At 42.0% G+C, this 27,141-nt stretch overlaps 1 protein-coding gene across 6 annotated transcripts in view; it reads right to left on the minus strand.

Annotated features, from left to right (window-relative positions):
- The window catches only part of R3HDM2 (R3H domain containing 2), a 189,614-nt gene that overhangs the window by 67,558 nt on the left and 94,915 nt on the right, over nt 1-27,141 (minus strand). For 2 of the 6 annotated variants that reach the window (XM_059683344.1, XM_059683345.1), the window contains exon 3: nt 17,481-17,559. The exons of 3 other annotated variants lie outside the window; for them this stretch is intronic. In XM_059683344.1, coding sequence (XP_059539327.1) covers nt 17,481-17,529 — 49 coding nt within the window. In that variant the 5' untranslated portion in view covers nt 17,530-17,559. Of the gene's footprint in view, nt 1-10,036; nt 10,075-17,480; nt 17,560-27,141 lie in introns of all 6 variants that reach the window. One more of the 6 variants, XM_059683341.1, reaches the window with a different exon arrangement.

Genomic DNA, 27,141 nt, shown 5'->3' on the forward strand with positions numbered 1-27,141 from the left:
TTTTTAGAGAGAGTGGAAGTGAGGGAGAAGAGAGAAAAACATTGATGTGAGAGAGACACATCGATTGGTTGGAGCCTGGGATCCAACCTGCAACCCAGAGACATGCCCTTGACCAGGAATTGAACCTGTGACCCTTTGGTGTATAAGCCACCACTCTAATCGCTAAGCCATGCCAGCCAGGGCAACATCACAGAATTTTAGGAACGGAAAGCATCTTAAAAGTTTACACTGTCTTTTCCCATGCCCTGGCAAAATTGCTTCCAACTCAACCCAGACAAGACATTCTGGAAAGAAAAAAAAAAAAAAATCACAATTTACTTACTGTTAATGGCATTTCAGGATGCCTTCTATTGCTAACTTAAATGCCATGCAGCTAAGTCTATATTGCCCTACTGTGATGACTTTAGAGGTCAATGCCACCTGAGACTGGCCTGAGAGGTCAATGCCATTGAGGAGGAATATAGGGGGCAACCTGGGGGAGGGGAGGTAGCAATCTGAATCTGTGCCAGTGATCAGTGTCCTAGAGCACATTCGCGTCAGCCTATAATTAAGTCACTGCCCTTCCTTAGGCCTGGGTGCTCCCAGTTTGCAGGGGCCCCAGGCCGGGAATTTGGCAGCATGGCTGAAAGAGGGGGTTGCTGGCACCACCCAGGCCAGGCATTTAGATACAATCTAACTTCCCCATTCTAACTGACTCAGGAGAGGCTGTGAAAGCCTGCCACAAAAGCTGAGTAGTTAGGAAACAAATATATTTAGGAATATATAGGGGATGATCTCATTGTATTAGCTGTTTAGGCTTTGGATCTTCGAATCCCCTGGGCCAGCAGCGCTGCTTTAAATAAAGGGTCTTTCCTGAATCTCTGGGTACTCGTGTATTTTCTGGTTGCCTGGTAAATTCTGCAATACCATCACCTGTCAGGTGAAGAGGACACCTAAGCCAACAATTTAGTATTAAAAGAATCTTTCAAAACCTAAAATTGAATGTGAGACTGGCCAGAGAAATGAGATAGGAATAATCTAATTTCACATGAAGAAATTGGAAATCTTTAGGATCATTATTCCAGTCTGTGCTACTTGTTATGGCAGCCATAAGAAACTAATACAAGTAGTACTATGAACTATCTTTAAAGGAAGTGGACAGACTTTCTTTACTTATCCTTAATTCATGCTGGCTTGATTGTAGAAGTTAAGGCTGGTGCTTCCGCAGCCTTCTGGGACTGTGAGATGATACTGGATTGAAAACTACAGACAGGCAACAGATGAAGAAACCTGGGTCCTTGACTAGACCAGCCTCTGACTGGACTAACTACCTCTGAATTTTCTGAATGTGAGAGAAAAATAAACTTCTTTCTGTTTAAGATACTATTTAGGTTTTGCTGTACATATATATTAAAAGCATACACATATACTCTAATAATAATGATAAAAGTAATAATAATCATTCTTCAATTACTATAAGCAAGGAATCCTGCAGCATCACCCTGGAGTTTATATGTACTTATGAGGAAAGAGGTAAAATAAGGGAAATTAGCATTTTTATGGAGGATATAAGATCATTACCCTAGGGCTCTAATGCTACCTCTGCTGCAAGGAAAAGGCTGAGCATCATTACTGGGTGAGTTAGGGGCAGCAATCATCAAAATAAAGAACATTCAGAACAAAAATAGATACAGAGGCAGAGCTGCCTCGAACAGATTGTCAAACTACAGCAGGAAGGCCGGGGAGGGTGGGAGGGCAGGAGGGGGATGGGTAAGAGATCAACCAAAGGACTTGTATGCATGCATATAAGCATAACCAATGGACATAAGACACTTTGGGGTAGGGGAGGCCAGGGGATTGTCAAGGGCGGGGGGGGGGGGGCGGGGAAGGAGACATATGTAATACTCTTTGTAATACTTTAAGCAATAAAATAAATAAATAAAGAACATTCAATCTCCAGAGTATAAGAAGTAGCAAGCATGCCCTAGCTGGTTTGGCTCAGTGGACAGAGCGTCAGCCTGCAGACTGAAGGGTCCCAGGTTCAATTCCGGTCAAGGGCAAATGCCCGGGTTGTGGGCTTGATCCCCAGTGTGGGGCGTGCAAGAGTCAGCCGATCAATGATTCTCTCTCATCATTGATGCTTCTATCTCACTTTCCTCCCGTTCTTTCTGAGATCAATAAATATGTATTTTATTTTTTTATATATTTTATTGATTTTTTACAGAGAGGAAGGGAGAGAGATAGAGAGCTAGAAACATCGATGAGAGAGAAACATCGATCAGCTGCTTCCTGCACAACCCCCACTGGGGATGTGCCCGCAACCCAGGTACATGCCCTTGACCGAAATCGAACCTGGGACCCTTGAGTCCGCAGGCCAACGCTCTATCCATTGAGCCAAACCAGTTAGCCAAATACATTAAAAAATGTATTTTTTAAAAAATCACTCTATTGTATGTGCAGAACTACATTTTATAAGTAGATATTATCATGTAAACTGAGTATCTAAATGATTAGGTAGCAAATCCTATTGACTCTAATTTCAAAATATATCCAAAATTTAATGACTTCCTACACTTTCACTGCTACCACCCTGGTCCAAGCTGCCAACTTTCTTGGCTGAATGATTGAAATAGCCTATCTGGTATCCTGCTTCCACTCTTGATACCCCACAGTATTTCCTAAACATAGTAGCCAGAGTAATTGTTTAAAAACATTTTCAGACCATATTATGCCTTCCCTCAACAAGCTCCAATGGCTCAGAGCAAAATCCCAAGTCCTTAAAATGATCTACAAGACCTTACAATGACCACTAGTTTTCCCTCAGACCCCATTTCTTACTACCTCCTACCTCCCCTCCGCCCCAACACACACTTATGCAGTTCATCACACAGGCTCCTCCCTGTATCCTAAACACACTTTAGGATGATTGCTTTTTACTGTTCCTTCCTTATGCTTGAAATGATTTCTCAGATAACAACATGGCTTGCTTACTCAGTTTCCTCAGATCTGTATTCAAATGCCATCTCAATGAGCCTTTCTCTGGTCACAATAAGTAAAATTACAAAACCTCAAATACTTCCTATCCTACTTCCTTAGGCCTCCCCACAGTTAATCAGATGCTAAACAGACTATTTGCTTCTCTTTTCTTAATAGATGAATCTGAAGTTTGTTTATTTGTCTGTTTTTCTGTGAGACAGAAGGCGATGGCATAATGAAAAGCTGACTCATAAAGACTCCAATAGCTCAAAAGAGGGGAACAAACTTATGGACCTCTTGAGTCTCTTTCAATCAAGAGACTTTATTTACAGATTTAACTTCAATCTGTAAATAGCCATTAAATCTGTAAATAGCCAAGCCTGGGAGCATTGAAGGGGAAGAGAACAAGACCCACCATAATTTCTCAAGTATCCCTAATCTATACTAATAGTCTATACTAATAAAAGGGTAATATCTTTAATTAGACTGGATATCTTCTGGACAACCTTCTGGACGTCCTTCTGACAAAGCCATGGTGGTGGGGCCAAGGCAGAGGGGGTTAGGGGTGATCAGGCCAGCAGGGGAGAACAGTTAGGGGGGTCAGGCCGGCAGGGGAAAGCAGTTAGGGGGATCAGGCCAGCAGGCAGGTGAGCGGTTAGGAGCCAGCAGTCCCGGATTGTGAGAGGGATGTCCAAATTGGAAAGGGTGCAGGCCGGGATGAGGGCCCCCCCCCCTCCCCAATACACGAATTTCGTGCACTTGGCCTCTAGTGTAAAACATAAGAAGAGAAACATAATACTCTTGACTTCTTTAGTTTACAAGATCTAGAGGGGAATTTTTTTTTTTTTTTTTTGTATGAGTGAACCATTCCCAGTCTCTAAAGCAATAAGATACATGCTATGATCATAGGCACAGACCTATGTCAAAAAGAAGAACAAGCTAGGGAAGTGACGATGGAAAACATGGAAGCTACTCCCAGCTAATCCAACTCCAGACCCTGGTATATAAATGTAACATCAACAGGATCTACCATACTGGAGTGGAAGAGGAAGAAGGAAAAACAAGTTAAGAAAAAGCTGCCAACTCCTGACTCAGCTTTAGAGCTACCAAAATAAGCAAGGAGGCTTCAGATATAAAGATAAATCTCTTCTGGTCTAGAAGGCCAGAATCTGACTTAGACTTGGCATAAGTCCAACTGACTGCAGCAGCAGCAGCTTGATTCACAAATAGGTGATAGACATTTCCTATCACATCTTCTCCCAAATAAATCATATTAAGAAGATAATGGATCATTACAGTGTTTATAGTAAATGGCAAATTCTGAAAGAAAAGAGAAGAACACCATATACCATTCTTGAAACTTTATTTCACTGCTCTATATACAATTATGGTATTAATATCATATATCACTGAGTAAATAATTCTGCAAGATTAAATGATGATGTGTTTATGTTCTATTGTTCTATCTGCTCATTGGCCACCAGGACAGCCAATCTGATCCAGGACTCCATGGCAACAGGCTTTATCACTAAGAGCTATAAGCTGAGATTCTCCTTACTTTTTTTTTTTTTTTAATAAAGCATTTTCCACAGAAACTGTTGCAAATACTGTCAAAGAATAGTCTCTACAGACAAATAAGAAATACTGCCATTCTGATATACTAAAAATGAATAGTAGGGGGAAAGTCAATAGCAATGACAATGAATCTATACAAATAACAAGGGATCTTTGAAACTCTGGAGATATTGCCTTTTTAAATTTCAGTAGAGAAATTCAGAAATCCTTGAACTGTGAAAAACCAACACCAGCACAAACTGAGGGATTAATATAAAGGGAGTGCTGCTTAGCTAAAATCACAGTATTGAAGCTTCCCATGCTATAATACACAAAGAGCTAAAAGTTTTAATTTAAGACTGCTAAACTTTGTTGTAAGTTTTCCTAACTTTTTAAAAAATATATTTTATTGATTTTTTACAGAGAGGAAGGGAGAGGGATAGAGAGTTAGAAACATCGATGAGAGAGAAACATCGATCAGCTGCCTCCTGCACACCTCCCTTTGGGGACGAGCCCGCAACCAAGGTGCTGGGGTCCAACCCCAGCAGGTCCAGGGGTCCCCAAAGGTGTGGATGGAGTCGGCGAAGAAGGAACGACACAGAGGCAGCATTCAGTTGATCAGCAGCCTAGCCAGGATCTCTAGCCAAGTTCTGGTCAGGATCTCCGGCAAAGTTCTGGTTAGGATCTCCAGCCAGGTTCTGTGTCCATGTTCCCTCGCTAGGTTCTGTCTCTAGGTTCTGTCCAGGTTATCCAGCCAGGTTCAGTCACCAGGTTCTAGTCAGGTTCTCTTGCCATGTTCTATCCAGGTTCTGTAGCCAGGTTCTGTCTCTAGGTTCTTCAGCCAGGTTCTCTCGCTAGGTTCTGTCTCTAGGTTCTGTGGCCAGTTTCTATCCAGGATCTTTTGCCATGTTCTCTCCAGCAAAGTTCTTCTGTCTCTAGGTTCTGTGTAGGTTCTGCGTCTAGGTTCTGTGTCCTGTTGTCTTGTTACATCTGTATTTATACCAGTTGATTCCAATCCTATCAATCTCTATTCCAAAGGTTAGGGCGTTTCTTATCTCCATTCCAGGGAGTAAAGATTATGTAGCTTAAGCATGATTGTTTGTAGTTAAAGTGATTAATTACCCGCCTGGCACTTAGTTAAGGGGTTTTATTCCCTCCCTAACTTCAGGGGAAAATCCCTACCTGGGGAAACAACCTTTCTCAGAGAGGTGACCTTGGTTAAAACACATAGTGCCAAGAAGGTGAGCAAACATATTAAGAACAGTATGCCATATATGCCAGGTCCCTTGAAACAGCAAGGATGGACTGGCTCCTGGCACCAAGGCATATGCCCTTGACTGGAATCAAACCTGGGACCTTTCATTCCGCAGGCCGATGCTCTATCCACTGAGCCAAACCAGTCAGGGCTCTTTTCTTTCTTTCTTTCTTTTTCTTTTTTCTAATTATATCTTTATTGTTCAGATTATTACATTTGTTCCTCTTTTTCCCCCCATAACTCCCCTCTACCCAGTTCCCAACCCACCCTCCTCCCTCACTCCCCATCCACTGTCCTTATCCATAGGTGCACGATTTTTGTCCAGTCTCTTCCCGCATCCCCCTCACCACTTTCCCCCCCAAGAATAGCCAGTCTATTCCCTTTCTATGCCCCTGATTCTATTATAATCACCAACTCATTCTGGTCATCAGATTATTCACTTGATTTTCAGGTTCACTTGCTGATAGATGTGTATTTGTTGTTCATAATTTGTATCTTTACCTTTTTCTTCTTCTTCCTCTTCTTAAAGGATACCTTTCAGCATTTCATATAATACTGGTTTGGCGGTGATGAACTCCTTTAGCTTTTTCTTATCTGTGAAGCTCTTTATCTGACCTTCAATTCTGAATGCTAGCTTTGCTGGATAAAGTAATCTTGGTTGTAGGTTCTTGCTATTCATCACTTTGAATATTTCTTGCCACTCTCTTCTGGCCTGCATGGTTTCTGTTGAGAAATCAGCTGACAGTCGTATGGGTACTCCCTTGTAGGTAATTGACTTTTTTTTTCTTGCTGCTTTTAAGATTCTCTCTTTGTCTTTTGCTCTTGGCATTTTAATTATGATGTGTCTTGGTGTGGTCCTCTTTGGATTCCTTCTGTTTGGGGTTCTCTGCGCATCCTGGACTTGTAAGTCTATTTCTTTCACCAGGTAGGGGAAGTTTTCTGTCATTATTTCTTCAAATAGGTTTTCAATATCTTGCTCTCTCTCTTTTTCTGGCACCCCCATAATTCGGATGTTGGTATGCTTGAAGCTGTCCCAGAGGCTCCTTACACTATCTTCGTATTTTTGGATTCTTTTTTCATTTTGCTTTTCTGGTTGGGTGTTTTTTGCTTCTTCATATTTCAAATCGTTGACTTGATTCTTGCGATCCTCTAGTCTGCTGTTGGGAGTCTGTATAATATTCTTTATTTCAGTCAGTGTATGCTTAATTTCTAGTTGGTCCTTTATCACGACCTCAAGGGTCTCATTAGATTTCTTGTAGATCTCATTATTAAGTTTATCGGCAGTTTCTAGAAAATTCTTGAAAAACCTTAAAAGTGTGGTTTTGAACTCTATATCCAGTAGTTTGCTTTCCTCCATTTCTGTCATTTGTGTCCTTTTTCTTTGTCTCTGCATTTTTTATGTTTCCCTGTGTTGATAACGTGGTTTTCTGTGCTGAGTGTCCTCTAGGGCCCAGTGGTTCAGCCTCCCCAATTACCTGAGGAGGACACTCTTGGTACACCCCCTGTGGGCTTTGTGCACAGTCTTGTTGTAGTTAAGCCTTGATTGTTGTAGTTATCACTGGGAGGAATTGACCTCCAGGCCAATTGGCTGTGAGAATCAGCTGTGTCTGCAGTGGGAGAACTTCTGTGCTGGAGAAACCCCTCTGGGGCAAGACTTGCTTCAATTGGGCTTTGGTGCTCACTGAGTCTGCCCCGAGTGTGTCCTTTATGTTTCCACGGAGCTGCAAACTGGATGGTCCCACTCTGACCTCTGGGTTTCCTGGCTCCTGGATCTCTAGGGAGGTGCTAATCTAGCCTTTGCCTGAGGCTATCCAGCAAAAGCTTCCCTGCAGGGCTTGGGTGGGGCGGGTCCCACAGGATCAACAGGGCAGGGCTAGCAGTTATGGCTGCTCTCAGTCTTGCCCTCCGAGGCTCTGCTTCTCAATGTCCCGGTAATCGCTGCAAGCCCCTCAGAGAGAAAGCTGCCCTCGAGTTCCGACCGATGCCAGACAGCCCCGCTTCTCCCGTATGAGTCTGGGTCCCTAGAGATTCGCCCGGAACTGGAGCTCAGAGCCTGAGACTCCCTCCTGATTGAAAACGACAACCACACCCTCAGCCGCCAGCCAGCTCCGCATGCACCTCCGCACCTTAGTATTTTACTTCTGTACTGTGCCTCCTCTGAGTCTCAGTATGCTTTTCTCTTTCCTTCTAGTTGTAGAATTTCCACTCAGCCAGCCTTCCTGTGCTTCTGGATGATGTCCGTTCCGTCTTTTAGTTGTATTTTTGAAGTGGTTGTTCGAGGCAGCAAACTCCAGTGTTTACCTATGCCGCCATCTTGGTTTTCCCTCTTTTCTTTCTTTTAAAAAAAAATATATTTTATTGATTTTTTACAGAGAGGGAGAGGGATAGAGAGTTAGAAACATTGATGAGAGAGAAACATCAATCAGCTGCCTCCTGCACACCTCCTACTGGGGATGTGCCCGCAACCAAGGTACATGCCCTTGACCGGAATCGAACTTGGGACCTCTCAGTCTGCAGGCTGACGCTCTATCCACTGAGCCAAACCAGTCAGGGCGCTTTTTTTTTTATTAAAAATATATTTTTATTGATTTCAGTGAGAAAAGGAGAGGGAGAGAGAGATAGAAACATCAATGATGAGAGAATCATTGGTCAGCTGCCTCCTGTAAGGCCCCTATTGGGGATTGAGCCCAGAACCCGGGCATGTGCCCTTGACGAGAATTCAATCTGGGACCCTTCAGTCCACGGACCAATGCTCTCGCCACTAAGCCAAACCAGTTAGGGCTCCCTAACTTTGTTTTAAATATTAAAATTAGCATTAAAACAGGTATCTGGCTCTTATCCTATCTAATAAAGAGGTAATATGCAAATTGACCAATACTCCAACACACAAGGTGGCTGCCCCCATGTGGTCAAAGATGGCTGCCCCCATATGGACACAAGATGGCCACCACAAAATGGCCTGTGGGGAGGGCAGTTGTGGGCAATCAGGCCAGCAGGGGATGGCAATAAGGGGCAACCAGTCTGGCAGAGGAGAACAGTTGGTAGTGACCAGGCCTGCAGGGGAAGACACTTGGGGGGGGGGGGGACCCAGGCCTGCAGGAGAGGGTAGTAAGGGGAAACCAGGCCAGCAGGAGAAGGCAGTTGGGGGCGACCAGGCCAGCAGGGGAGGGCAGTTAGGGGTGACCAGGCTGGCAGGGGAAGGCAGTTAGGGGCAATCGGGATGGCGAGGGAGCAGTTAGGCATCTATCAAGATGACAGGGGAATGGTTAAGGGGTGATCAGGTTGGCAGGCAGAGTGATTAGGGACAATCAGGCAGGCAGGCAGGTGAGCAGTTGGGAGCCAGCAGTCCTGGATTGTGAGACGGATGTCCCACTGCCTGTTTAGGTCCGATCCCTTGAGGGATCCTAGATTGCAGAGGGTGCAGGCTGGGCTGAGGGACACACACACACCCCTGCACCAGGCTTTCAGTCTATACTAATAAAAGGGTAATATGTTAATTAGAATGGGAGACCTTCCAGGAGACCTTATGGATGTTCTTCTGGACAAAGCCATGGTGGCGGGGCTGAGGTAGAGGCGGTTAAGGACCAAGAGGGGAGGGAAGTTGTAGGTGATGAGGCCAGGATGGGATGGAAGTTGTGGGTGATCAGGATGGTGGGGGGGGGCATTGGGAGTGATCAGGCCAGAGAGGGGGTAGTTGCAGGTGAGAAGGCTGTCAGGGGGGCAGTTGGTGGCAAACAGGCTGGTAGGGGGGACAATTAAAGGGTGACCATGCTGGTGTGGGGGCAGTTACAGGTGACTGGGCCGGCACAGTGGGGCAGTTGGAGGCTACCAGGTTGGTAAGGGGGGCAGTTAGGGGTGACCACACTGGCAGGCAGAGGCAGTTATGGGTGATCAGGTTGGCGGGGGCGCCAGTAGGGGTCATCAGGCAAGCAGGAAGGTGAGCAGTTAGGAGCCAGCAGTCCCGGATTGTGAGAGGAATGTCTGACTGCCGGTTTAGCTCTGATCCCCAGGATTGGGCCTAAACCAGCAGTTAGACATCCCCTGAGGAGTCCTGCATTAGAGAGGTTGCAAGCTGGGCTGAGGGGACCGTCACATGCACAAATTTTGTGCACCGGGCCTCTAGTACTCCATATTCTCAAATCACAATCAGCTCATACAGTCCTGGGAATTCTATGTCTATCCTCTTCTCTATCCTCTCCTCCCAACCCTGCCCCACTATACTTAGAGAAACCATGTCCAAATGAGGAAATGATACATTTGCTTTTCACATACCATATGCCCCCATTCGTTCTCCCTCAGCTACAGACCTCCTTGAAGAAAAGAGGAAACAGATAATTACAAACTAGATGAGGAGACTACACAAAAAAATCTGACCATTCTCCCCAATGGTGCTCATTAACAGTATAAAATCCACCTGACTTATAAAGTATTCGCTTTCCTAGCATGCTTTTCACAATAATTGATGTACTATATCTGGATGCAACAAGAAACTTTGATCCCTACCTTCTAGTCTATGGTGGTAAGTGAATGCTGAGAAGCAGAATCTGATGTAAGGATTAAAAGTAGCTTGGAAACTATATATTTTCATCTGGTTTATACTGTTGTGTTTTATTTTAATCATTTTTAGATATACAGTTCAGTGACACCAAGTACATTCACATTATTGTGCATTACAGAAAATGGTCTCAGATAGGAAGGACTATAGTGGCCCCAGCTGGATCAGTTGGTTGGAGAATTGTCTGGATACACCAAGGTTGTGGGTTCAATCCCCAGTCAGGGCACATACATGCAACCAATGAGTACATAAATAAGTGGAACAACAAATCAATATTTCTCTCTCTCTCTCTCTCTCTCTCAATTCAATAAATAAAAATTTAGAGAGACTATAGTAATTTTTTCTATGACTGTGTACTACATCATGTACTTATTATACAAGACACATTAAGAATTATAGTGAACTAGAGGCCCAGTGCATGAAATTCACTGCAGGTGTCCCTCAGCCCAGCCTGCACCCTCTCCAATCTGGGACCCCTCGGGGGATGTCCGACTGCCAGTTTAGGCCCGATCCCCAGGGCATCCCTCTCACAATCCGGAACTTCTGGCTCCCAACCGCTTGCCTGCCTGGCTTCCTGATTGCCCCTAACTGCTTCTGCCTGCCAGCCTGATCACACCCTAACCACTCCCCTGCCAGCCTGACTGACTCCTAACTGTTCCCCTGCCAGCCTGATCACCCCTAACTACCCTCCCCTGCAGGCCTGGTTGCCCCCAACTGCCCTCCCTTGCCAGCCCAGTCACCCCTAACTGCCCTCCCCTGTCGGCCATCTTGTGGCAGCCATCTTGTGATGACCTGGGGGCGGCCATCTTAGGCAAGGGCATGATGGTCAATTTGCATATTACCTCTTTATTATATAGGATATGAATAAAGAGTCAATGTTAAGAATATCTGACACTACTGCCCAGTAAAAACAGCTATCACATGTATATTTTCAGCATGTTTTTCACATGCTGAATATAGTTTCTTACATGCACATCTCTGTTTCCAAACACAACTAAAATAGATGGAAGTCTATATCTTTTGTCAGCACTCGGTTCCAGAGGACCCAATCTATAAGGGCAGACAAACATGAGAAGCAACAGACAAAGTACCAGAAATACCTAGAACAGTGAAAAAAACTTTTTCCATTACAGTGTTTCAAATTTTCCAAGAATTCTTAAGGAGACAACCCAAAAAGGAGGGTAAAAACAACTTGTAATGGGAGCCATAAATTATATCAAAGCTAAAAAACAAAGTCATTGCAAAGGAGATCACTACTAGGCTTCTCTCTACATCAGTTTCCTCTATACCTTCATGAAAGAAAAACAAAACATTTCACTCTAGTCCTTTTTCTTTTTTAAAAAGATCCTGTTGCCAGTATTGTATGCATAGAAGGACAGCATATTTATTGATCTCAAGACAAGAAGCTGAATGAATAGGATATTTTCTCAGTGATATAACTTCCCAATATAGAAAGCGTCAGGCTCTGGTCACAGGAGGCTATCTTCCTCAAATAACTAACAGCAGCAGCAGCAGCTATCACTTATTGAGCATTTACTGTGTTCTAAATACCATGCTCAGGGATTTATATAAATCATCATATATATTTTCACCATAACACATTCTGAAAATTTATTTTCAGATACTAACAGTAAGATTTAAATTTTTTAACTCTTTTTTTTTATGGTTAGAAAAGTACTATAGGCTTCTTTATACTTATAGAAAACATACACACATATAAGAAAAATCATCCATAATCTGTAACTCAGAAATAACTGCTATTAATATTAGCAATGCTTTGAAATATATTTTTCTAAACTTTGTTTCCTTATTAGTATGAAATTTGTTTGTATCCATATTGGATATGCTTCCACATCCAATAATTTTAATGTCCTTTATATTATATAGAATACTAGAGGCCCGGTACACAACATTTATGCACTGGGGGGTGCGAGGGGCCCTCAGCCTCACCTGCGCCCTCTCGCAGTCTGGGACCCCTCGGGGGATGTCTGCCTAAGCCGGCAGGCGGACATCCCCCAGGGGTCCTTAGCGTTGCCTTGGAGGCAGGAGAGGCTCCCGCCACTGCTGCTGCACTTGCCAGCCGTGAGCCTGGTTTCTGGCTGAGCGGCACTCCCCCTGTGGGTGCGCACTGACCACCAGGGGCAGCTCCTGCATTGAGCCTTCTGGTGGTCAGTGCACATCATAGTGACCGGTCATTCCACCATTCGGTCGATTTGCATATTAGGGTTTTATTATATAGGATTTTTATACAATGCTTTTTACTACTACTAAAATTGTGACCATTTCTCCATTATTACTTTTTTTAAAAAATATATTTTTATTGATTTTTTACAGAGAGGAAGAGAGAGAGATAGAGAGTGAGAAACATCGATGAGAGAGAAACATCAATCAGCTGCCTCCTGCACATCTCCCACTGGGGATGTGCTCGCAACCAAGGTACATGCCCTTGACCGGAATCGAACCTGGGACCCTTCAGTCCGCAGACTGACGCTCTATCCACTGAGCCAAACCGGTTTCGGCGCCATTATTACTTTTTAACAAGTTCATTTTAGCCCTGGCCATGTGGCTTAGTGGTTCAAGCATCAGCCCACACACCAAAGGGTCTTGGGTTCAATTCCTGGTCAAGGGCATATACCTCAGTTGTAGGCTTGATCCTCGCCTGCAGGAGACAAACAAAAAATAATTTAATTGCCCTAGCCTGTTTGGCTCACTGGATAGAGCGTCGGCCTGTGGACTGAAGGACTGAAGGGTCCCAGGTTCGATTCCGGTTAAGGGCATGTACCTTGGTTGCGGGCACATCCCCAGTAGGGAGTGTGCAGGAAGCAGCTGAATCAATGTTTCTCTCTCATCGATGTTTCTAACTCTCTATCACTCTCCTTTCCTCTCTGTAAAAAATCAATAAAATATATTTAAAAAAATAATTTAACTATTTCCCTATTATTGAATATTTGAAAATGTTAATATTTATAATAAAATAATACTGTGATGAGTTTCTTTGTATCTAGATCTTCATTTACATTTCTCATCAACTCCCTAGGATGAATACATTCAGGAGTTAATACATTTTGGAAATAAAAAAATTCCCCCTTAATTCACTTCAGTTAACAGAAGCAAGGGCAGTCACACTAGATATCTAATTATAGTGTTTCTTACCTACTCCCCCAGCAACACACTGGAGTGGCCAGATTATTATGATCACCTGACGTTTGTAGGCAAATTAGCTATAATTTCATGCTAAAGTTGCTAGAGGGCTAGACCATTATAAATAGGGAAGCAGGTTGTTTACCACGACAGAAGTGACTTTTTTTCTAAAGATTTGGGTAAACAACGCAATTTAACAGCCTTTGAATGTGGGATATATATATATATATATATATATATATATATATATATATACACACACACACACACACACACACACACACACACACACACACACACTGAGTGGCCAGATTATTATGACCACCCCATCAGTACTTCATTGGGCCACCTTTTGCCTTCAATACTGCAGTGATTATTCTTGGCATTGACTCCACGAGATGTTGAAAGGTGATGTGAGGAATCTGACACCATGCCTGATGAATAGTACTGTCCAGTTCTGTGAGATTTGATGGTTGTGGAGCCAGCTGCCTGATGGCTCTTTAACTTCGTCCCACAAATGCTCAATTGGATTGAGATCTGGTGATTGTGGGGGCCACCTAAGCAAGGTAAAGTCTCCCTCATGTTAATGAAACCACTCCTGCACAATACGAGCACCGTGGCATGGCTCGGTGGAAAAAGCCATCTCGATTGGGATACGCCAACAACATGATAGGATGAACTTGATCAGCAACGATACTTAGATATGCTGTGCTATTCAGACGTTGTTCCACATGAATTAAAGGGCCCAAATCATGCCAGGAAAACATGCCCCAAACCATAACACTGCCCCCACCAGCTTGAAGGGTTGTACTCATGTATGTGGGGTGCATGCCTTCATGCTGTTTCCGCCAAATTCTCACTCTGCCATCTGCATGATGCAACTGGAAACGTGATTCATTGGACCACATGACTTTTTTCCAATGCTTGACTGTCCAATCCTTGTGTTCCTGTGTGAATTGGAGACGTTTTATCTTGGTAACTGCAGACAGCAAAGGTGTTCGAACAGGCCTTCGGTTTCCATATCCCATACGACGCAGTGTACAGTTAATTTGCCTACAAATGCCAGATGGTCATAATAATCTGGCCACTCAGTGTATGATGTCCACTTAGCATATCCCATGGCATTGCCTGGACTTTAAGGACATTCACCCAGACAAGTGCTCCTTACTTTTTATTTTCTTTCAGCTCATGCCCCTTTTTAGTAATATTGACTTTCCCCACATATCCCACTAGAGAAGATATGTACCCCATGCTCCTTAAGCCTTACTGGCCTAAGAAAATTAATAGGGAGGAAAGGATAAAAAGTTATACAGGTAGATATTCTTTTTGCAATTAATGTTAGACACCTTAATAGCTCTTGTCAGTGTACCTTGGTAGTTTAGAGAGCAATCCAAAAGGTGAAGCTTCAAAAACCACACAAGAAGAACACTCTCTAAGTCTTCAATATGAAATTAAAAAGAAGGTAAAAGGTCCTAGCCAATTTGGCTCAGTGGACAGTGTCAGCCTACGGACTGAAGGGTCCCAGGTTCGATCTCAGTCAAGGGCACGTACCTTGGTTGCAGGCAACCAACTGATGTGTCTCTTTCACATCGGTATTTCTCTCTCTCTGTCTCTTCTTCTCCTCCCACTCTGTCTAAAAATCAATGAAAAAAAATATCCTCAGGTGAGGATTAACAGTAACAAAAAAAGAAGGTAAAAGGGCATGGAGATACTGGCCATTTTAGTATTTGTGATTTGACATTTGGTCCATTTAAGATCCTAGATTTTTTTAAAGCTACAATTTAAAGACGTTTTGAACCCAGCCAGCACAGCTCGGTGGTTGGATGTCAACCTATGAACCAAGAGATCACGGTCCAGGCACATGCATGGGTTGTGGGTTTGATCCCCAATGTGGGACGTGCAGGAGGCAGCCGATTGATGATTCTTCTCATCATTGATGTTTCTCTCTCTCTCTCTCTCCCTTACTCTCTGACAATAAAAATATATTTTTTAAAAGTTTTTTAGACAAGGTATTTCATATAAATCTTATGCTTTCACAAACATATGGAGGAAGACCACATCAATTTACCCACTCACAAGATACTAAAGATACTAAGTTTCAGAGGTAGACATTAAAGATAAGTATCCTAAGATTTTAAAGTAGATCAGAATCAGTGGTAGAAAATAAACAAAACAAAAAATAAAAAACAACTAACCATCATCTACAGAAGTCAAAAGCTCAAAGAAAGAAAAAAAGCTGTTAATCTGAGGGAACATGTTTGCAATTTAGCCTATAAGCATCAAATTAGAAAAGATACTTCCTAAAAGGATCAAAAGTGTCAAATTTAAGTTTAAATATTTAGATTATATTTATATTCATTTTAGAAGCTCAATATCCTACATGGCTTGAAAATCTCTCCTGGCTTCCTCGAAAATTACAGATGATCTGAAGACATAAATAGCATTAACCTGTTTAATTTCTAAATATCAGTAATAATGGCTAATGCTAAGTGAGCCTTTCAGATTATCAGGAACTACGTTAAAGTCTTTACATGTATTAATTCTTTTAATCTTCAAAACAACCCAGTAGGTGGATGCTATTATCTTCATTTCATATTTTACATATGAAGAAATGGAGGGGTTAAGTAATGTGTCTAAGGTCACAGAACCAGCAATTGGACAAGCTGGGAATTGAACTCAGGCAGCCTAAATCAGAGTCCAAGTACTTAGCTATACTTTTCAAAGAAAGAAGCTTCTAACAGGCTATAGAGCAGTGGGAGCGGGTAGGTTAGAAGAGAACATTAGAGAGAAGTACATATAGTAACTTTTAGGCACAGAAATAGTCATTACCAATTTCACCAGAAAGATCTTCCAACGTAAGTCACATTTTTAATTATCCCAATCAGGGTGATGTTAAATACCTTTTGCAAAAGCAGTTCTGAATCTTTTTCTTCTCCTTAAAAAAAAAAGTGGGAAAAAAGAAGGATAAAAAGAAAATAAAATCTTTTCCTTGACCTTTTCAAAACCTTGATGGTTAGAAAATAAAGATAAAAACAGAAGGTATTTTCATTTGAAATAAAGAGACTTAAGTAATACAAGTGCTGCCCTAGCCGGTTTTGCTCAGTGGATAGAGCATCAGCCTATGAACTGAAAGGTCCCAGGTTCAATTCTGGTCAAGGGCACATGCCCGGGTTGTGGGCTCCATCCCCAGTGGGGGACTTGCAGGAGGCAGCCGATCCATGATTCTCTCTCATTATGGATGTTTCTATCTCTCTCTCACTCTTCCTTCCTCTCTGAAATCAATAAAAATATGTTTTTTAAAAATAATAATAATTGCTAATGACTGAAACATTTAAGAAAGACTTTAGGTCTACTCCACCCATTCCAAAATTAAAGGAAAACCAAGTTAACAAAACCCTCTTCTTTTAATTTCACTGCAGTTTTCTTCCCCCTCAAAGGCTGGCTATTCCAGTCCTCGCTGCAGACAGGGAACTGCTCCCAGTGACGTCAGAGCAGTCTCCCAGCAACGATTAATGAGGGTTGTCCACCACAGGGGTTTCCTGAAAAGCTAGCAAGAAATTATCCACATATTTGCTGCAATATTGAGATGCAAGATGCAGTGGAATTTCTCTTAACCCTTATAGCTCCAGTCTCTGGCAAGTTTCTAAATAGGTTACCCTGGAATGCTCTTGTTTTACCTTAGGATTATCACCACTTCCACTCCCTTCTCTCCAAATAAAATTAGAATTTTGTTAGTTTGAAATATTTATGGCTATAATACATATTCATATAATTGAATGATCATAAAAATAGGACTGCACAAAGTAAGCTGAAAAGCAGACATTACTCTTTTCACTTCGCATATATTACTTAGAATAATGGAAGCACAGAACAGAAAAGAGCATCAGGGTAGAAAATAAAACAGTAATAAAACAGTAAGTTCTTAAAGGTACTGTTCCACATATGCTATCCAAACACATCCACAGAAAGGAAACCTTAAATTTTCCTAGGCTCTAAGTCTTCTGAATTTTTCACACTGACCTTTGCAGGCAGCCCTCCAGAGATCAGTGGTATTAAAATGGAGTTGCATAAAAAGGAGCAGGAAGCCCAAGCACTTAATCTAAAAAAAAGAGAAGTTAGGTTCATACCTAAGAGTATATCTAACAATTTCTTCCTAAAGCTTTGCTTTAGCTCTAGACATTCAAAATGAGACCTTTACTCTAACAACAGTAGCAAGAAATTTTATATAACCACCTATTTTTGAGGTCTGCTTAAACAGTGTACAAGCTGCAGGCTCAGGACCAATGCAAATAAGATAGAAAAATTCCAAATTCCAAAACTCAACCTAGGATTATTCATGGATGATAGGTTCCAGAAACCTGCTTATGAGCCCTTTTCAAAATTTCATATTTAGAAAAAACAATTAGGCAAAATTCATTAGCAGTAGGATACATAGGGTTAATTAAGGCACGCTGTTTCAGCAATCCTGACTTTGACCCCAGCCTATTCGAAAAGGAAATAAACAAAATAGCATCCTTATCATTAACAACATATCATTTTGCTCTCAGTTCTGTTCAATCCACCCAGTTATCATCAAGGCATAGAACGCACCAGTTCTGATGGATTTTTCTTCTTCTTTCTCTGTCCCCTCCCGCTCAGAAGAAAAAGACTGCAAACAAATTCACTACGTCACTGGAGGTAGAGGGAATCCCATCTCCGCACTCTTTAGAAACCAAGGCCAGCAAACAAAAACAAGCCAATTATGAGAGACAAACAAGTAATCCCAATTAAGAAGCAGTAACCCCCCAGGGAAATTCTTATGACAACCTCAACAAGTCAAAGGCATGTTTTAGTAACAACACTGAAAAATTTCCTCCTAAGATGTTCATAATAATAATAATAAAAAAGCTTCCTAAAAACAGTAAAGGCAACATTGTTCTTCTTATCACATTCAAAGACTAAGAGACAGTTACATAAAGACATAGGACAGAGCGACATATTCACCAGCTGGGTGTGGATAGCTGTGGAATGACACAGTGAAGGATATTTATAGGGGATTCCCTGCTTCCTGCAATGTGCGTCAACAGCATCACCACAGAGAACAGAAATCACCACTATTTTCATAAGCTAAATCTGAATGAAGCATCATTTGAAATAGCCATGGAAGAGGTAAAATCTGAATATAGAAAAAGTTCCAGCAAGCCTAATTTTAAAAATATTTTAAATAAAAAAACCCGAAAATGCCCCAAGACCCCCATAAAACTTAACACTTGAGCAATCTCTCATTTCTCTAGTGTGTATCATATAGTTAAATTGACCAAGATACAAATGATATCTTTCTAGCTTCTCCCCTATCCAGTCTGTGGAGTTCAAGGGCTTTTATATAAAGAAATAAAAATTATCCAAAACTCACCCCAGATGGATCTGCACTTAGACCAACAGCGAGCTCACATTATTAATGGAGATCTCATTGTAAGAATCAGTTCTGCCGGAATTTTGCTGGAAGAAATTCCTTCTGGGAAACCTGTGCCTCTTACCCCACCCACAGTCCCCTCTTGCACCCTTCACCCTTGAATGAAATGCTGCGTCTTCAGCAAGCTAATTGCTCTGACAAGCAGCTCTGAATCAGTCCATGGCCCAGCTGTTCAGAGGGATGTCACCTAGAGCTCTGCCAACAGTCCACTCGTGTGCGCGTGCGTGCGCGCGCACACGCAGACACACACACACACACACACACATACACGCGCACACACAGACTGTAAGAGCACCCCCTTCCACCTCCTCTTCTCGCTCTCATTCAAGCAGTTCAGTGACATGCCTGCCTTCACACTGCTCTGAGGATGGCTTTTTAAAGACACAGCAGCAGCTCTTTTCTGCTGCATATATTGAGATGACAAAATAGAGTCTTATTAGAGAAGAACAATGAGTTGGAAATATGTATTGAATTAAAAGTTCACTTTAAAAATTATGTTGCCTTTTTCTCATCTGCAAAATAATTGAGTCCAGAGAAATGGTCTTTGCCTAAAAGCTACAGAGCTGGACTTTAGAAACTAAGACCAAACCTAGTTAGAGAGAATTTTTTTCCAGAAAGCTATATTTAGTAAAATCATTCTTCATTTTGGGGAAGAAGGTAGGCAACATCGGATACTAGTAGCTATCTGTTCCTTCTCCTGTATCTGTCCCCAAAAGGAGAGGGAGAAGACTTTGGCCATAAAATGGGGGAATGAGGAAGTTGTGAAGGCACCTTACTGATAGAACTGATACAAAAGGATGAGAACTCAGTATAAGGATGGGGATAAGGATAAATAGATTAAAGTAAAATAAGTGGTACAAAGGACACCAAGGAAGAATAGTAATAGTTCTTGAAAGTATGTATGGCTCTGAGACAGAAGACTTAGAAGTGACCTTAGGCCCTAATTTATAAGAACCTAAGAAAAAGTAATAATGATCTATTGCTACAGCAAGTATGGACATTGTAGGTGGTGCAAGGTCTGCAACAGCACAAAATAACATATAGGAAAAGTCTAGTCATCCTGAGAAAAACAACAAAAACTGCCACAAAGACAACTAGTCATTCATTCAACCACATATTTCTTGTGTGCTTGTGTTCATACTATGGGCCAGACACTATGATATACTATAGGATTATGAGATAGATTCATTAAGGGTCATACAGAAGAAGAAGAAAAAAGAGGATTCTGTTTTTTCTCTGAATGATATGAGAGCCACTAGGGGGTTAGAAGGTGGATCCTGAAGGGCCAAACAGACCACTGAACGGAATCTGGCTTTTATACTAGCAAGGTGAGATACCATTGGGAGTCTTAAAGCAAAGAAATGCCATTTTTTTTCGTGTGTTTTTTTAAAATATATTTTATTGATTTTTTACAGAGAGGAAGGGAGAGGGATAGAGAGTTAGAAACATCGATGAGAGAGAAATATCTATCAGCTGCCTCCTGCACACCCCCTACTGGGGATGTGCCTGCAACTGAGGTACATGCCTTTGACTAGAATCGAACCTAGGACCCATCAGTCCGCAGGCTGATGCTCTATCCACTGAGCCAAACCAGCCAGGGCCATGTTTGTTTTTGTTTTTTTAATGTATATTTCTTGTTTGCCTCCAAATTTTTGAGAAATTACTAGTGTACACAGAATTTGCAAAAAGAGTATAATAGCCATCTAGATTCACATACAGATCTAGTATATACTAGTATGTATGCAAAAATTTACACATTTTTTTTCCAGAACTATCTGAGATGTTCTCATAATGACCTTTCATACCTAAATTAATTCCATGTGTATCTCTTAACAAAAAGGTTACTCTGAACTATGAGAATAACCACTGGCCACTTCCCAGATGAGTTAATAAATAACATACATGCAAAGCAGATCTAAATATCACTGCAAAAACTCAGAAAACTGAAATGGCTTTGGAATTACCACTGACTGAAGGCTGGATACAACTTTCAAGCTGAACCCAATTAGGTCAAATGTCTGCTAAAATAAAAGTCAACATTCATTACAGCATTTAAACAAAACCCAGACCCTTGGAATATAATATTCAAATTTTCCAGGACATAATCCAAAATTACTTGGCATACAAAGAACCAAGAAAATCTCAATTTGCATAGGAAAAGAGATTAACAGATACAATACTGAGATGACACAGATGTAGAAACTATCTCACAGCTATTATAGTAGCTATAAGAAAAATGCTCCAAAAATTAGAAAAAACACTCCTGAAACTATGAAAAGACAGACTGCCTCAGAAAAAAAAAAATTGAGGATATAAAAAAAGAAACAAATGTAAATTTTAGAACTAAAAAATATAACAATCGCCCTAGCTGGTGTTATTCAGTGGTGAGAGTGTTGGCCCACACACTGAAGGGTCTCAGGTTTGATTGCTGGATAAGGGCACCTACCTGAGTTGCAAGTTTGAACTCAGGGTGTACAGGAGACAACCAATTGATGTCTCTCTCACATCAAAGTTTCTCTCTCTCTTTTCCCTTCCCTCCCCTCCCCTCCCCCCCTTCCCCCCCTCCCCTCACCTCCCCTTCCCCTGTTTCTAAAAACTAATGGGAGCCCTAGCCGGTTTGGGTTGATGGATAGAGCGTCAGCCTGAGGACTGAAAGGTCCCAGGTTCGATTCCAGTCAAGGGCATGTACCTTGGTTGCGGGCACATCCCCAGTAGGGGGTGTGCAGGAGGCAGCTGATTGATGTTTCTCTCTCATCGATGTTTCTAGCTCTCTATCTCTCTCCCTTCCTCTCTGTAAAAAATCAATAAAATGTATATATTTTAAAAATCAATGGGAAAAAATATATAGCCTCAGGTGAGGATTAATATATATATTAATTGTATAAAACAACCAAAATATAAACATTCATTTGGTGTGTTCAATAGCAGAACAGAAAGGACAGAAGAACTAGTAAATTTGAAGCCATATCAAATTTCAATAGAAATATCAAACATGAAAATGAAGAGAAAAAGGGCTGGGGTGGGAAATAGATCATCAGGTCCTAAAAAACAAAAACAAAAACCAAAAACTCTAATATTTGGGCTATCAGTATCCTAGGAGAGGACAGAGTGTGTAAAATATTTGAAGAAATAATGGCTGAAAACGTCACAAATTTGACAAAAGACATAAACCCATGGAGTCATGAAGCTCAATACCCAAACAGAATGAACACAACAAAATCCACTTCTAACTTCATCATAATCTAACAGCTAAAAGGTAAAGACAGATAAAACCACCTCTTGGAGAAACCAAGATGGTGGCATAGGTAAACACCTGAAACTGCTGCCTTGCACAACCACTTCAAAAATAAAACTAAAAGACAAAATGGACATCATCCAGAACCACAGGGAGGCTGGCTGAGGCTAAATTAGCACCTCCTTCGAGATCCAAGAACCAGTGTACCCAGTGGTAAGAGTGGGACCATCCAGATTACAACTACTCAGATCCATAAGGGACACACTCAGGGGGCAGACTCAGTGAGCACCAAAGCCCCACTGACGCAAGTCTTGCCCCATAAGGGTGTCTGCAGCACAGAAGTTCTCCCACCGTAGACACAGCTTATTTTCACAGCCAGTTGGCCTGGAGGTCAATTCCTCCCAGTGATACCTACAATAATCAAGGCTTAACTACAACAAGACTGTGCACAAGCCCACAAAGGGGTACACCAAGAGTGCCCACCTCAGGTAATTGGGGAGGCTGAGCCACTGGGCCCTATAGGACACCCAGCACAGAAAGCCACTCTATCAACACAGAGAAGCAGCCAAAATATGGAGACAAAAAAACAGGTCACAAATGGCAGAAATGGAGAAAAGCAAACTACTGGATATAGAGTTCAAAACCATGGTTATACGGTTTTTCAAGAATTTTCTAGAAACTGCCGATAAATTTAGTGAGACCGTCCATAAATCTAGTGAGACCCTCGAGGATATGAAAAAGGACCAACTAGAAATTAAGCATACACTGACTGAATTAAAGAATATTATATAGACTCCCAACAGCAGACTAGAGGATCGCAAGAATCAAGTCAAAGATTTGAAATACGAAGAAACAAAAAACACCCAACCGGAAAAACAAAAAGAAAAAAGAATCCAAAAATACGAAGATAGTGTAAGGAGCCTCTGGGACAACTTCAAGTGTACCAACATCCGAATTATGGGGGTGCCAGAAGAAGAGAGAGAGCAAGATATTAAAACCCTATTTGAAGAAATAATGACAGAAAACTTCCCCCACCTGGTGAAAGAAATAGACTTACAAGTCCAGGAAGCGCAGAGAACCCCAAATAAAGGGAATCCAAAGAGGACCACACCAAGACACATCATAATTAAAATGCCAAGAGCAAAAGACAAAGAGAGAATCTTAAAAGCAGCAAGAGAAAAAAAGTCAGTTACCTACAAGGGAGTACCCATACGACTGTCAGCTGATTTCTCAACAGAAACCATGCAGGCCAGAAGAGAATGGCAAGAAATATTCAAAGTGATGAATAGCAAGAACCTACAGCCAAGATTACTTTATCCAGCAAAGCTATCATTCAGAATTGAAGGTCAGATAAAGAGCTTCACAGATAAGAAAAAGCTAAAGTTCATCACCGCCCAACCAGTATTATATGAAATGCTGAAAGGTATTCTTTAAGAAGAGGAAGAAGAAAAAGGAACTCTTACCATTTGCCACAGCATGGATGGAACTGGAGAGCATTATGCTAAGTGAAATAAACCAGTCAGAGAAGGATAAATACCACATGATCTCACTCATTTGTGGAATATAATGAACAACATAAACTGATGAACAAGGACTGATCCAGAGACGGAGAGGCATTGATTGGACTGTCAGGCCTTGGAGGGAAGGTAGGGGAGGGTGGGGGTAAGGGGGAAAGATCAACCAAAGGACTTATATGCAAACATATAGGCCTAACCAATGGACACAGACAATGGGGGGTGGTGGTGAGAGCATGAGCGGGGGGGGGGGGGAGGGGGGTAACGTGGGGTTAAGGACACATATGTAATATCTTAATCAATAAAATATATTTAAAAATGTAAAAAAAAGAGCATAGACACTAGTAAAAATTAATAATAATAAAAAAATTAAATAGGGAATTGCCATTTGACCCAGTGATCCCACTTCTAGGAATATATCCTAAGAAACCTGAAACACCATTCAGAATGAATGTATGCACCCCTATGTTCATAGCAGCACAATTTACAATAGCAAAGCTCTGGAAACAGCCCAAGTGCCCATCAATAGATGAGTGCATAAAAATTCTGTGGTACATTTATACCATAGAATACTATGCAGCAATGAAAAGGAAGAATCTCTTACCCTTTGAGACAGCTTGGAGGGACCTGGAGAGTATCATGCTAAGTGAAATAAGTCAGTCAGAGAAAGACAAGTATCACATGATTGCACTCAATGTGGAATCTAAGTAACAAAATAAATTGATGAATGGAGCGGATCCAGAGATATGGAAGCATGGAACAGCGTGTAGAATCTCAGAGGGAAGGGGGGGAGGGTAGGTGGGTGGGAGGTAATCAACCAAAGACCGTGTATGTTGCCGAAACCGGTTTGGCTCAGTGGATAGAGCGTCGGCTTGCGGACTGAAAGGTCCCAGGTTCGATTCCGGTCAAGGGCATGTACCTGGGTTGCGGGCACATCCCCAGTAGGGAGTGTGCAGGAGGCAGCTGATCGATGTTTCTAACTCTCTATCTCTCTCTCTTCCTCTCTGTAAAAAATCAATAAAATATATTTAAAAAAAAAAAAGACTGTGTATGCATATATGCATAACCCATGGACACAGACAATGGGGTGCTGAAGGCCTGGGGGGAGATTCGGGTAGGCTAGAGGGGGTCAATGGGGGGAAAAGGGGAACATATGTAATACTTACAACAATAAAGAATTATTTTTAAAAAAATACTATGCCCGACAGGTATGGCTCAGTGGTTGAACGTCGACCTAGGAACCAGGAGGTCGATCCCTATTAGGGGACATGCAGGAGGCAGCTGATCAATGATTCTTATCATTGATATTTCTCTCTCTTTCTCTCTCTCTCTCTCTCTCTCTCTCTCTCTCTCTCTCTCTCTCTCTCCCTTCCTCTCTGAAATAAATAAAAATATATTAAAAAAATAAATAAAGTACTATAAAATGTTCAAATGACTGAAAAGGCAGGGAAAGGGAACCATCAGAAGATTTAAAAATAGGAAGAACAAAGAAAAAACAAATAAGGTAGTAGATCTAAATCTAAACATATAAATAATTACATCAAATTTAAATAACCTAAAAATACCAATTAAGAACCAAGATGGTGGCATAGGTAAACCCTTGTACTCACTGCCTCCCACAACCACATCAAAATTACAACTAAAATACAGAACAACCATCTTCAAGAACCATCTGAAATCTGGCTAAATGGAAGTCCTACAACTAGAGAAGTAAAGAAGAAAGCATATTGAGACTAGTAGGAGGGGTGGAGGCACAGAATGGACTGATCCAACATCCACGTGTGCCATTTTTGTAATTGGAAGGGAGAGTGTTTCAGTGGAGGCTGCCCATGAGAAGCAAGGGTCCCAACCCCACACTAGACCCTCAGCCCAGTGTTCCAGAGCTGGGAAGAGAAGTCCTGTAACTTTAGGCTGTAAAAACCAGTGGGGATTGTGGACTGACATGGAGGCTGCTGGAGACCCAGGTGTTCCTTTCAAAGAGCTGGTGCATGAACTTACTTGGACTTGATCCCTCTGAGTTCCAGCACCAAGTGGCTTTGGGGGAGGAACTGGATTGTCTGGCATCAGGGCAGGAACTCGGTGGTGGCTTTCTCTCATATAGGGGTGCTCACAGGGGTTATTGTTCCTGTGCTGGGACCTCCCCTGTCACAGGCTGACTGGCAGCCATTTCTGAGTCTCCATCAGCCTGGCTCACACTTTTTGCTCCACCCTGGTGATTCCCTGAGACCCCACCCCATCCAATTTGTAGCCCCACCCAACCCATTTGCAGCAGCTTTTCCATATGAATGGCCTGTCCTGCCTCAGGCTTCAGACTTTGCTAAAATCTCTCAAACAAGCTGCAGTTAGTGTCAGCAAGTCCAAACCTATCAGTAAAAGGCCCAATACCGGGCACTAGCACCAGCCTGTCTTTCTTCACAGCTGGGCCTAGCCTGGGCACTTCCAAGGCAAAGAGTAGCCATCTATCTGCAGATCTCTCTGTAGCTCCTGCCGGGTGGCCCCAGGAAGTAGCTGACTTTGAACCTCCCTGGAGGCCCAAGAGCCAGTGCACCTGATGGACAGCTTCAGACCATAACAGATTACAACCCTACACATCAACAAGTGGCACACTCAAGAGGCAGATTCAGTGAGCACCAAGTCCTGCTCTATAATGAGTTTCCTACATAGCAGCTCTCCCACTGTAGTTGCAGGTGGTCCTCACAGCCACCTGGCCTGGAGGTCAATTCCTCCCAGTGATGCCAACAGCAATCAAGGCTCAACTACAACACTGTGCATATAGCCCACACATGGCCATATCTAGAGTGCCCAGCTCAAATGACTGGGGAGGCTTAGCCACTGGGCTCTACAGGACACCTACTACACAAGGCCACTCTATGAATCCCAGGAGACACAGCAGCTCTACTTAATACATAGAAACAAACACAGGGAAGTAGCCAAAATGTGGAGACAAAGAAACATGTCACAAATGAAAGAAACAAACTACTAGCTACAGAGTTCAAAACCATGGTTATGAGGTTACTCAAGGATCTTCATGAGAGCTTCAAGAGACTTAGTGAGACTTTCAAGGATCTTAGTAAGAATATAAAAAACATGAAATAGGACCAGTCAGAAATTAAGCATACACTAACTGAAATGAAGACTAGTTTATAGGGATTCAACAGTAGAATAGACTATTCCAAGAATCAAATCAACAATTTGGAATATGAGGAAGCAAAAAACTCCCAATCAGAAGAGCAAAAAGAAAAAGGAATCCAAAAATATGAAGATAGTGTAAGGAGCCTTCACATTATGGGGGTGTCAGAAGGAGAGAGAGAGAGCAAGCTATTGAAAACCTAAGATATTGAAAACCTATGTGAAGAAATAAGGACAGAAAACTTCCCCTACCTGGTGAAAAAAATAGACTTACAAGTCCAGGAAGCACAGAAGTCCCAAACAAGAGAAACCCAAAGAGGCCTACACAAAGACACATCATAATTTTTTTTT

The sequence above is a fragment of the Myotis daubentonii genome, chromosome 2 (genome assembly GCF_963259705.1).
Source record: "Myotis daubentonii chromosome 2, mMyoDau2.1, whole genome shotgun sequence".
Taxonomy (NCBI): Eukaryota; Metazoa; Chordata; class Mammalia; order Chiroptera; family Vespertilionidae; genus Myotis; species Myotis daubentonii.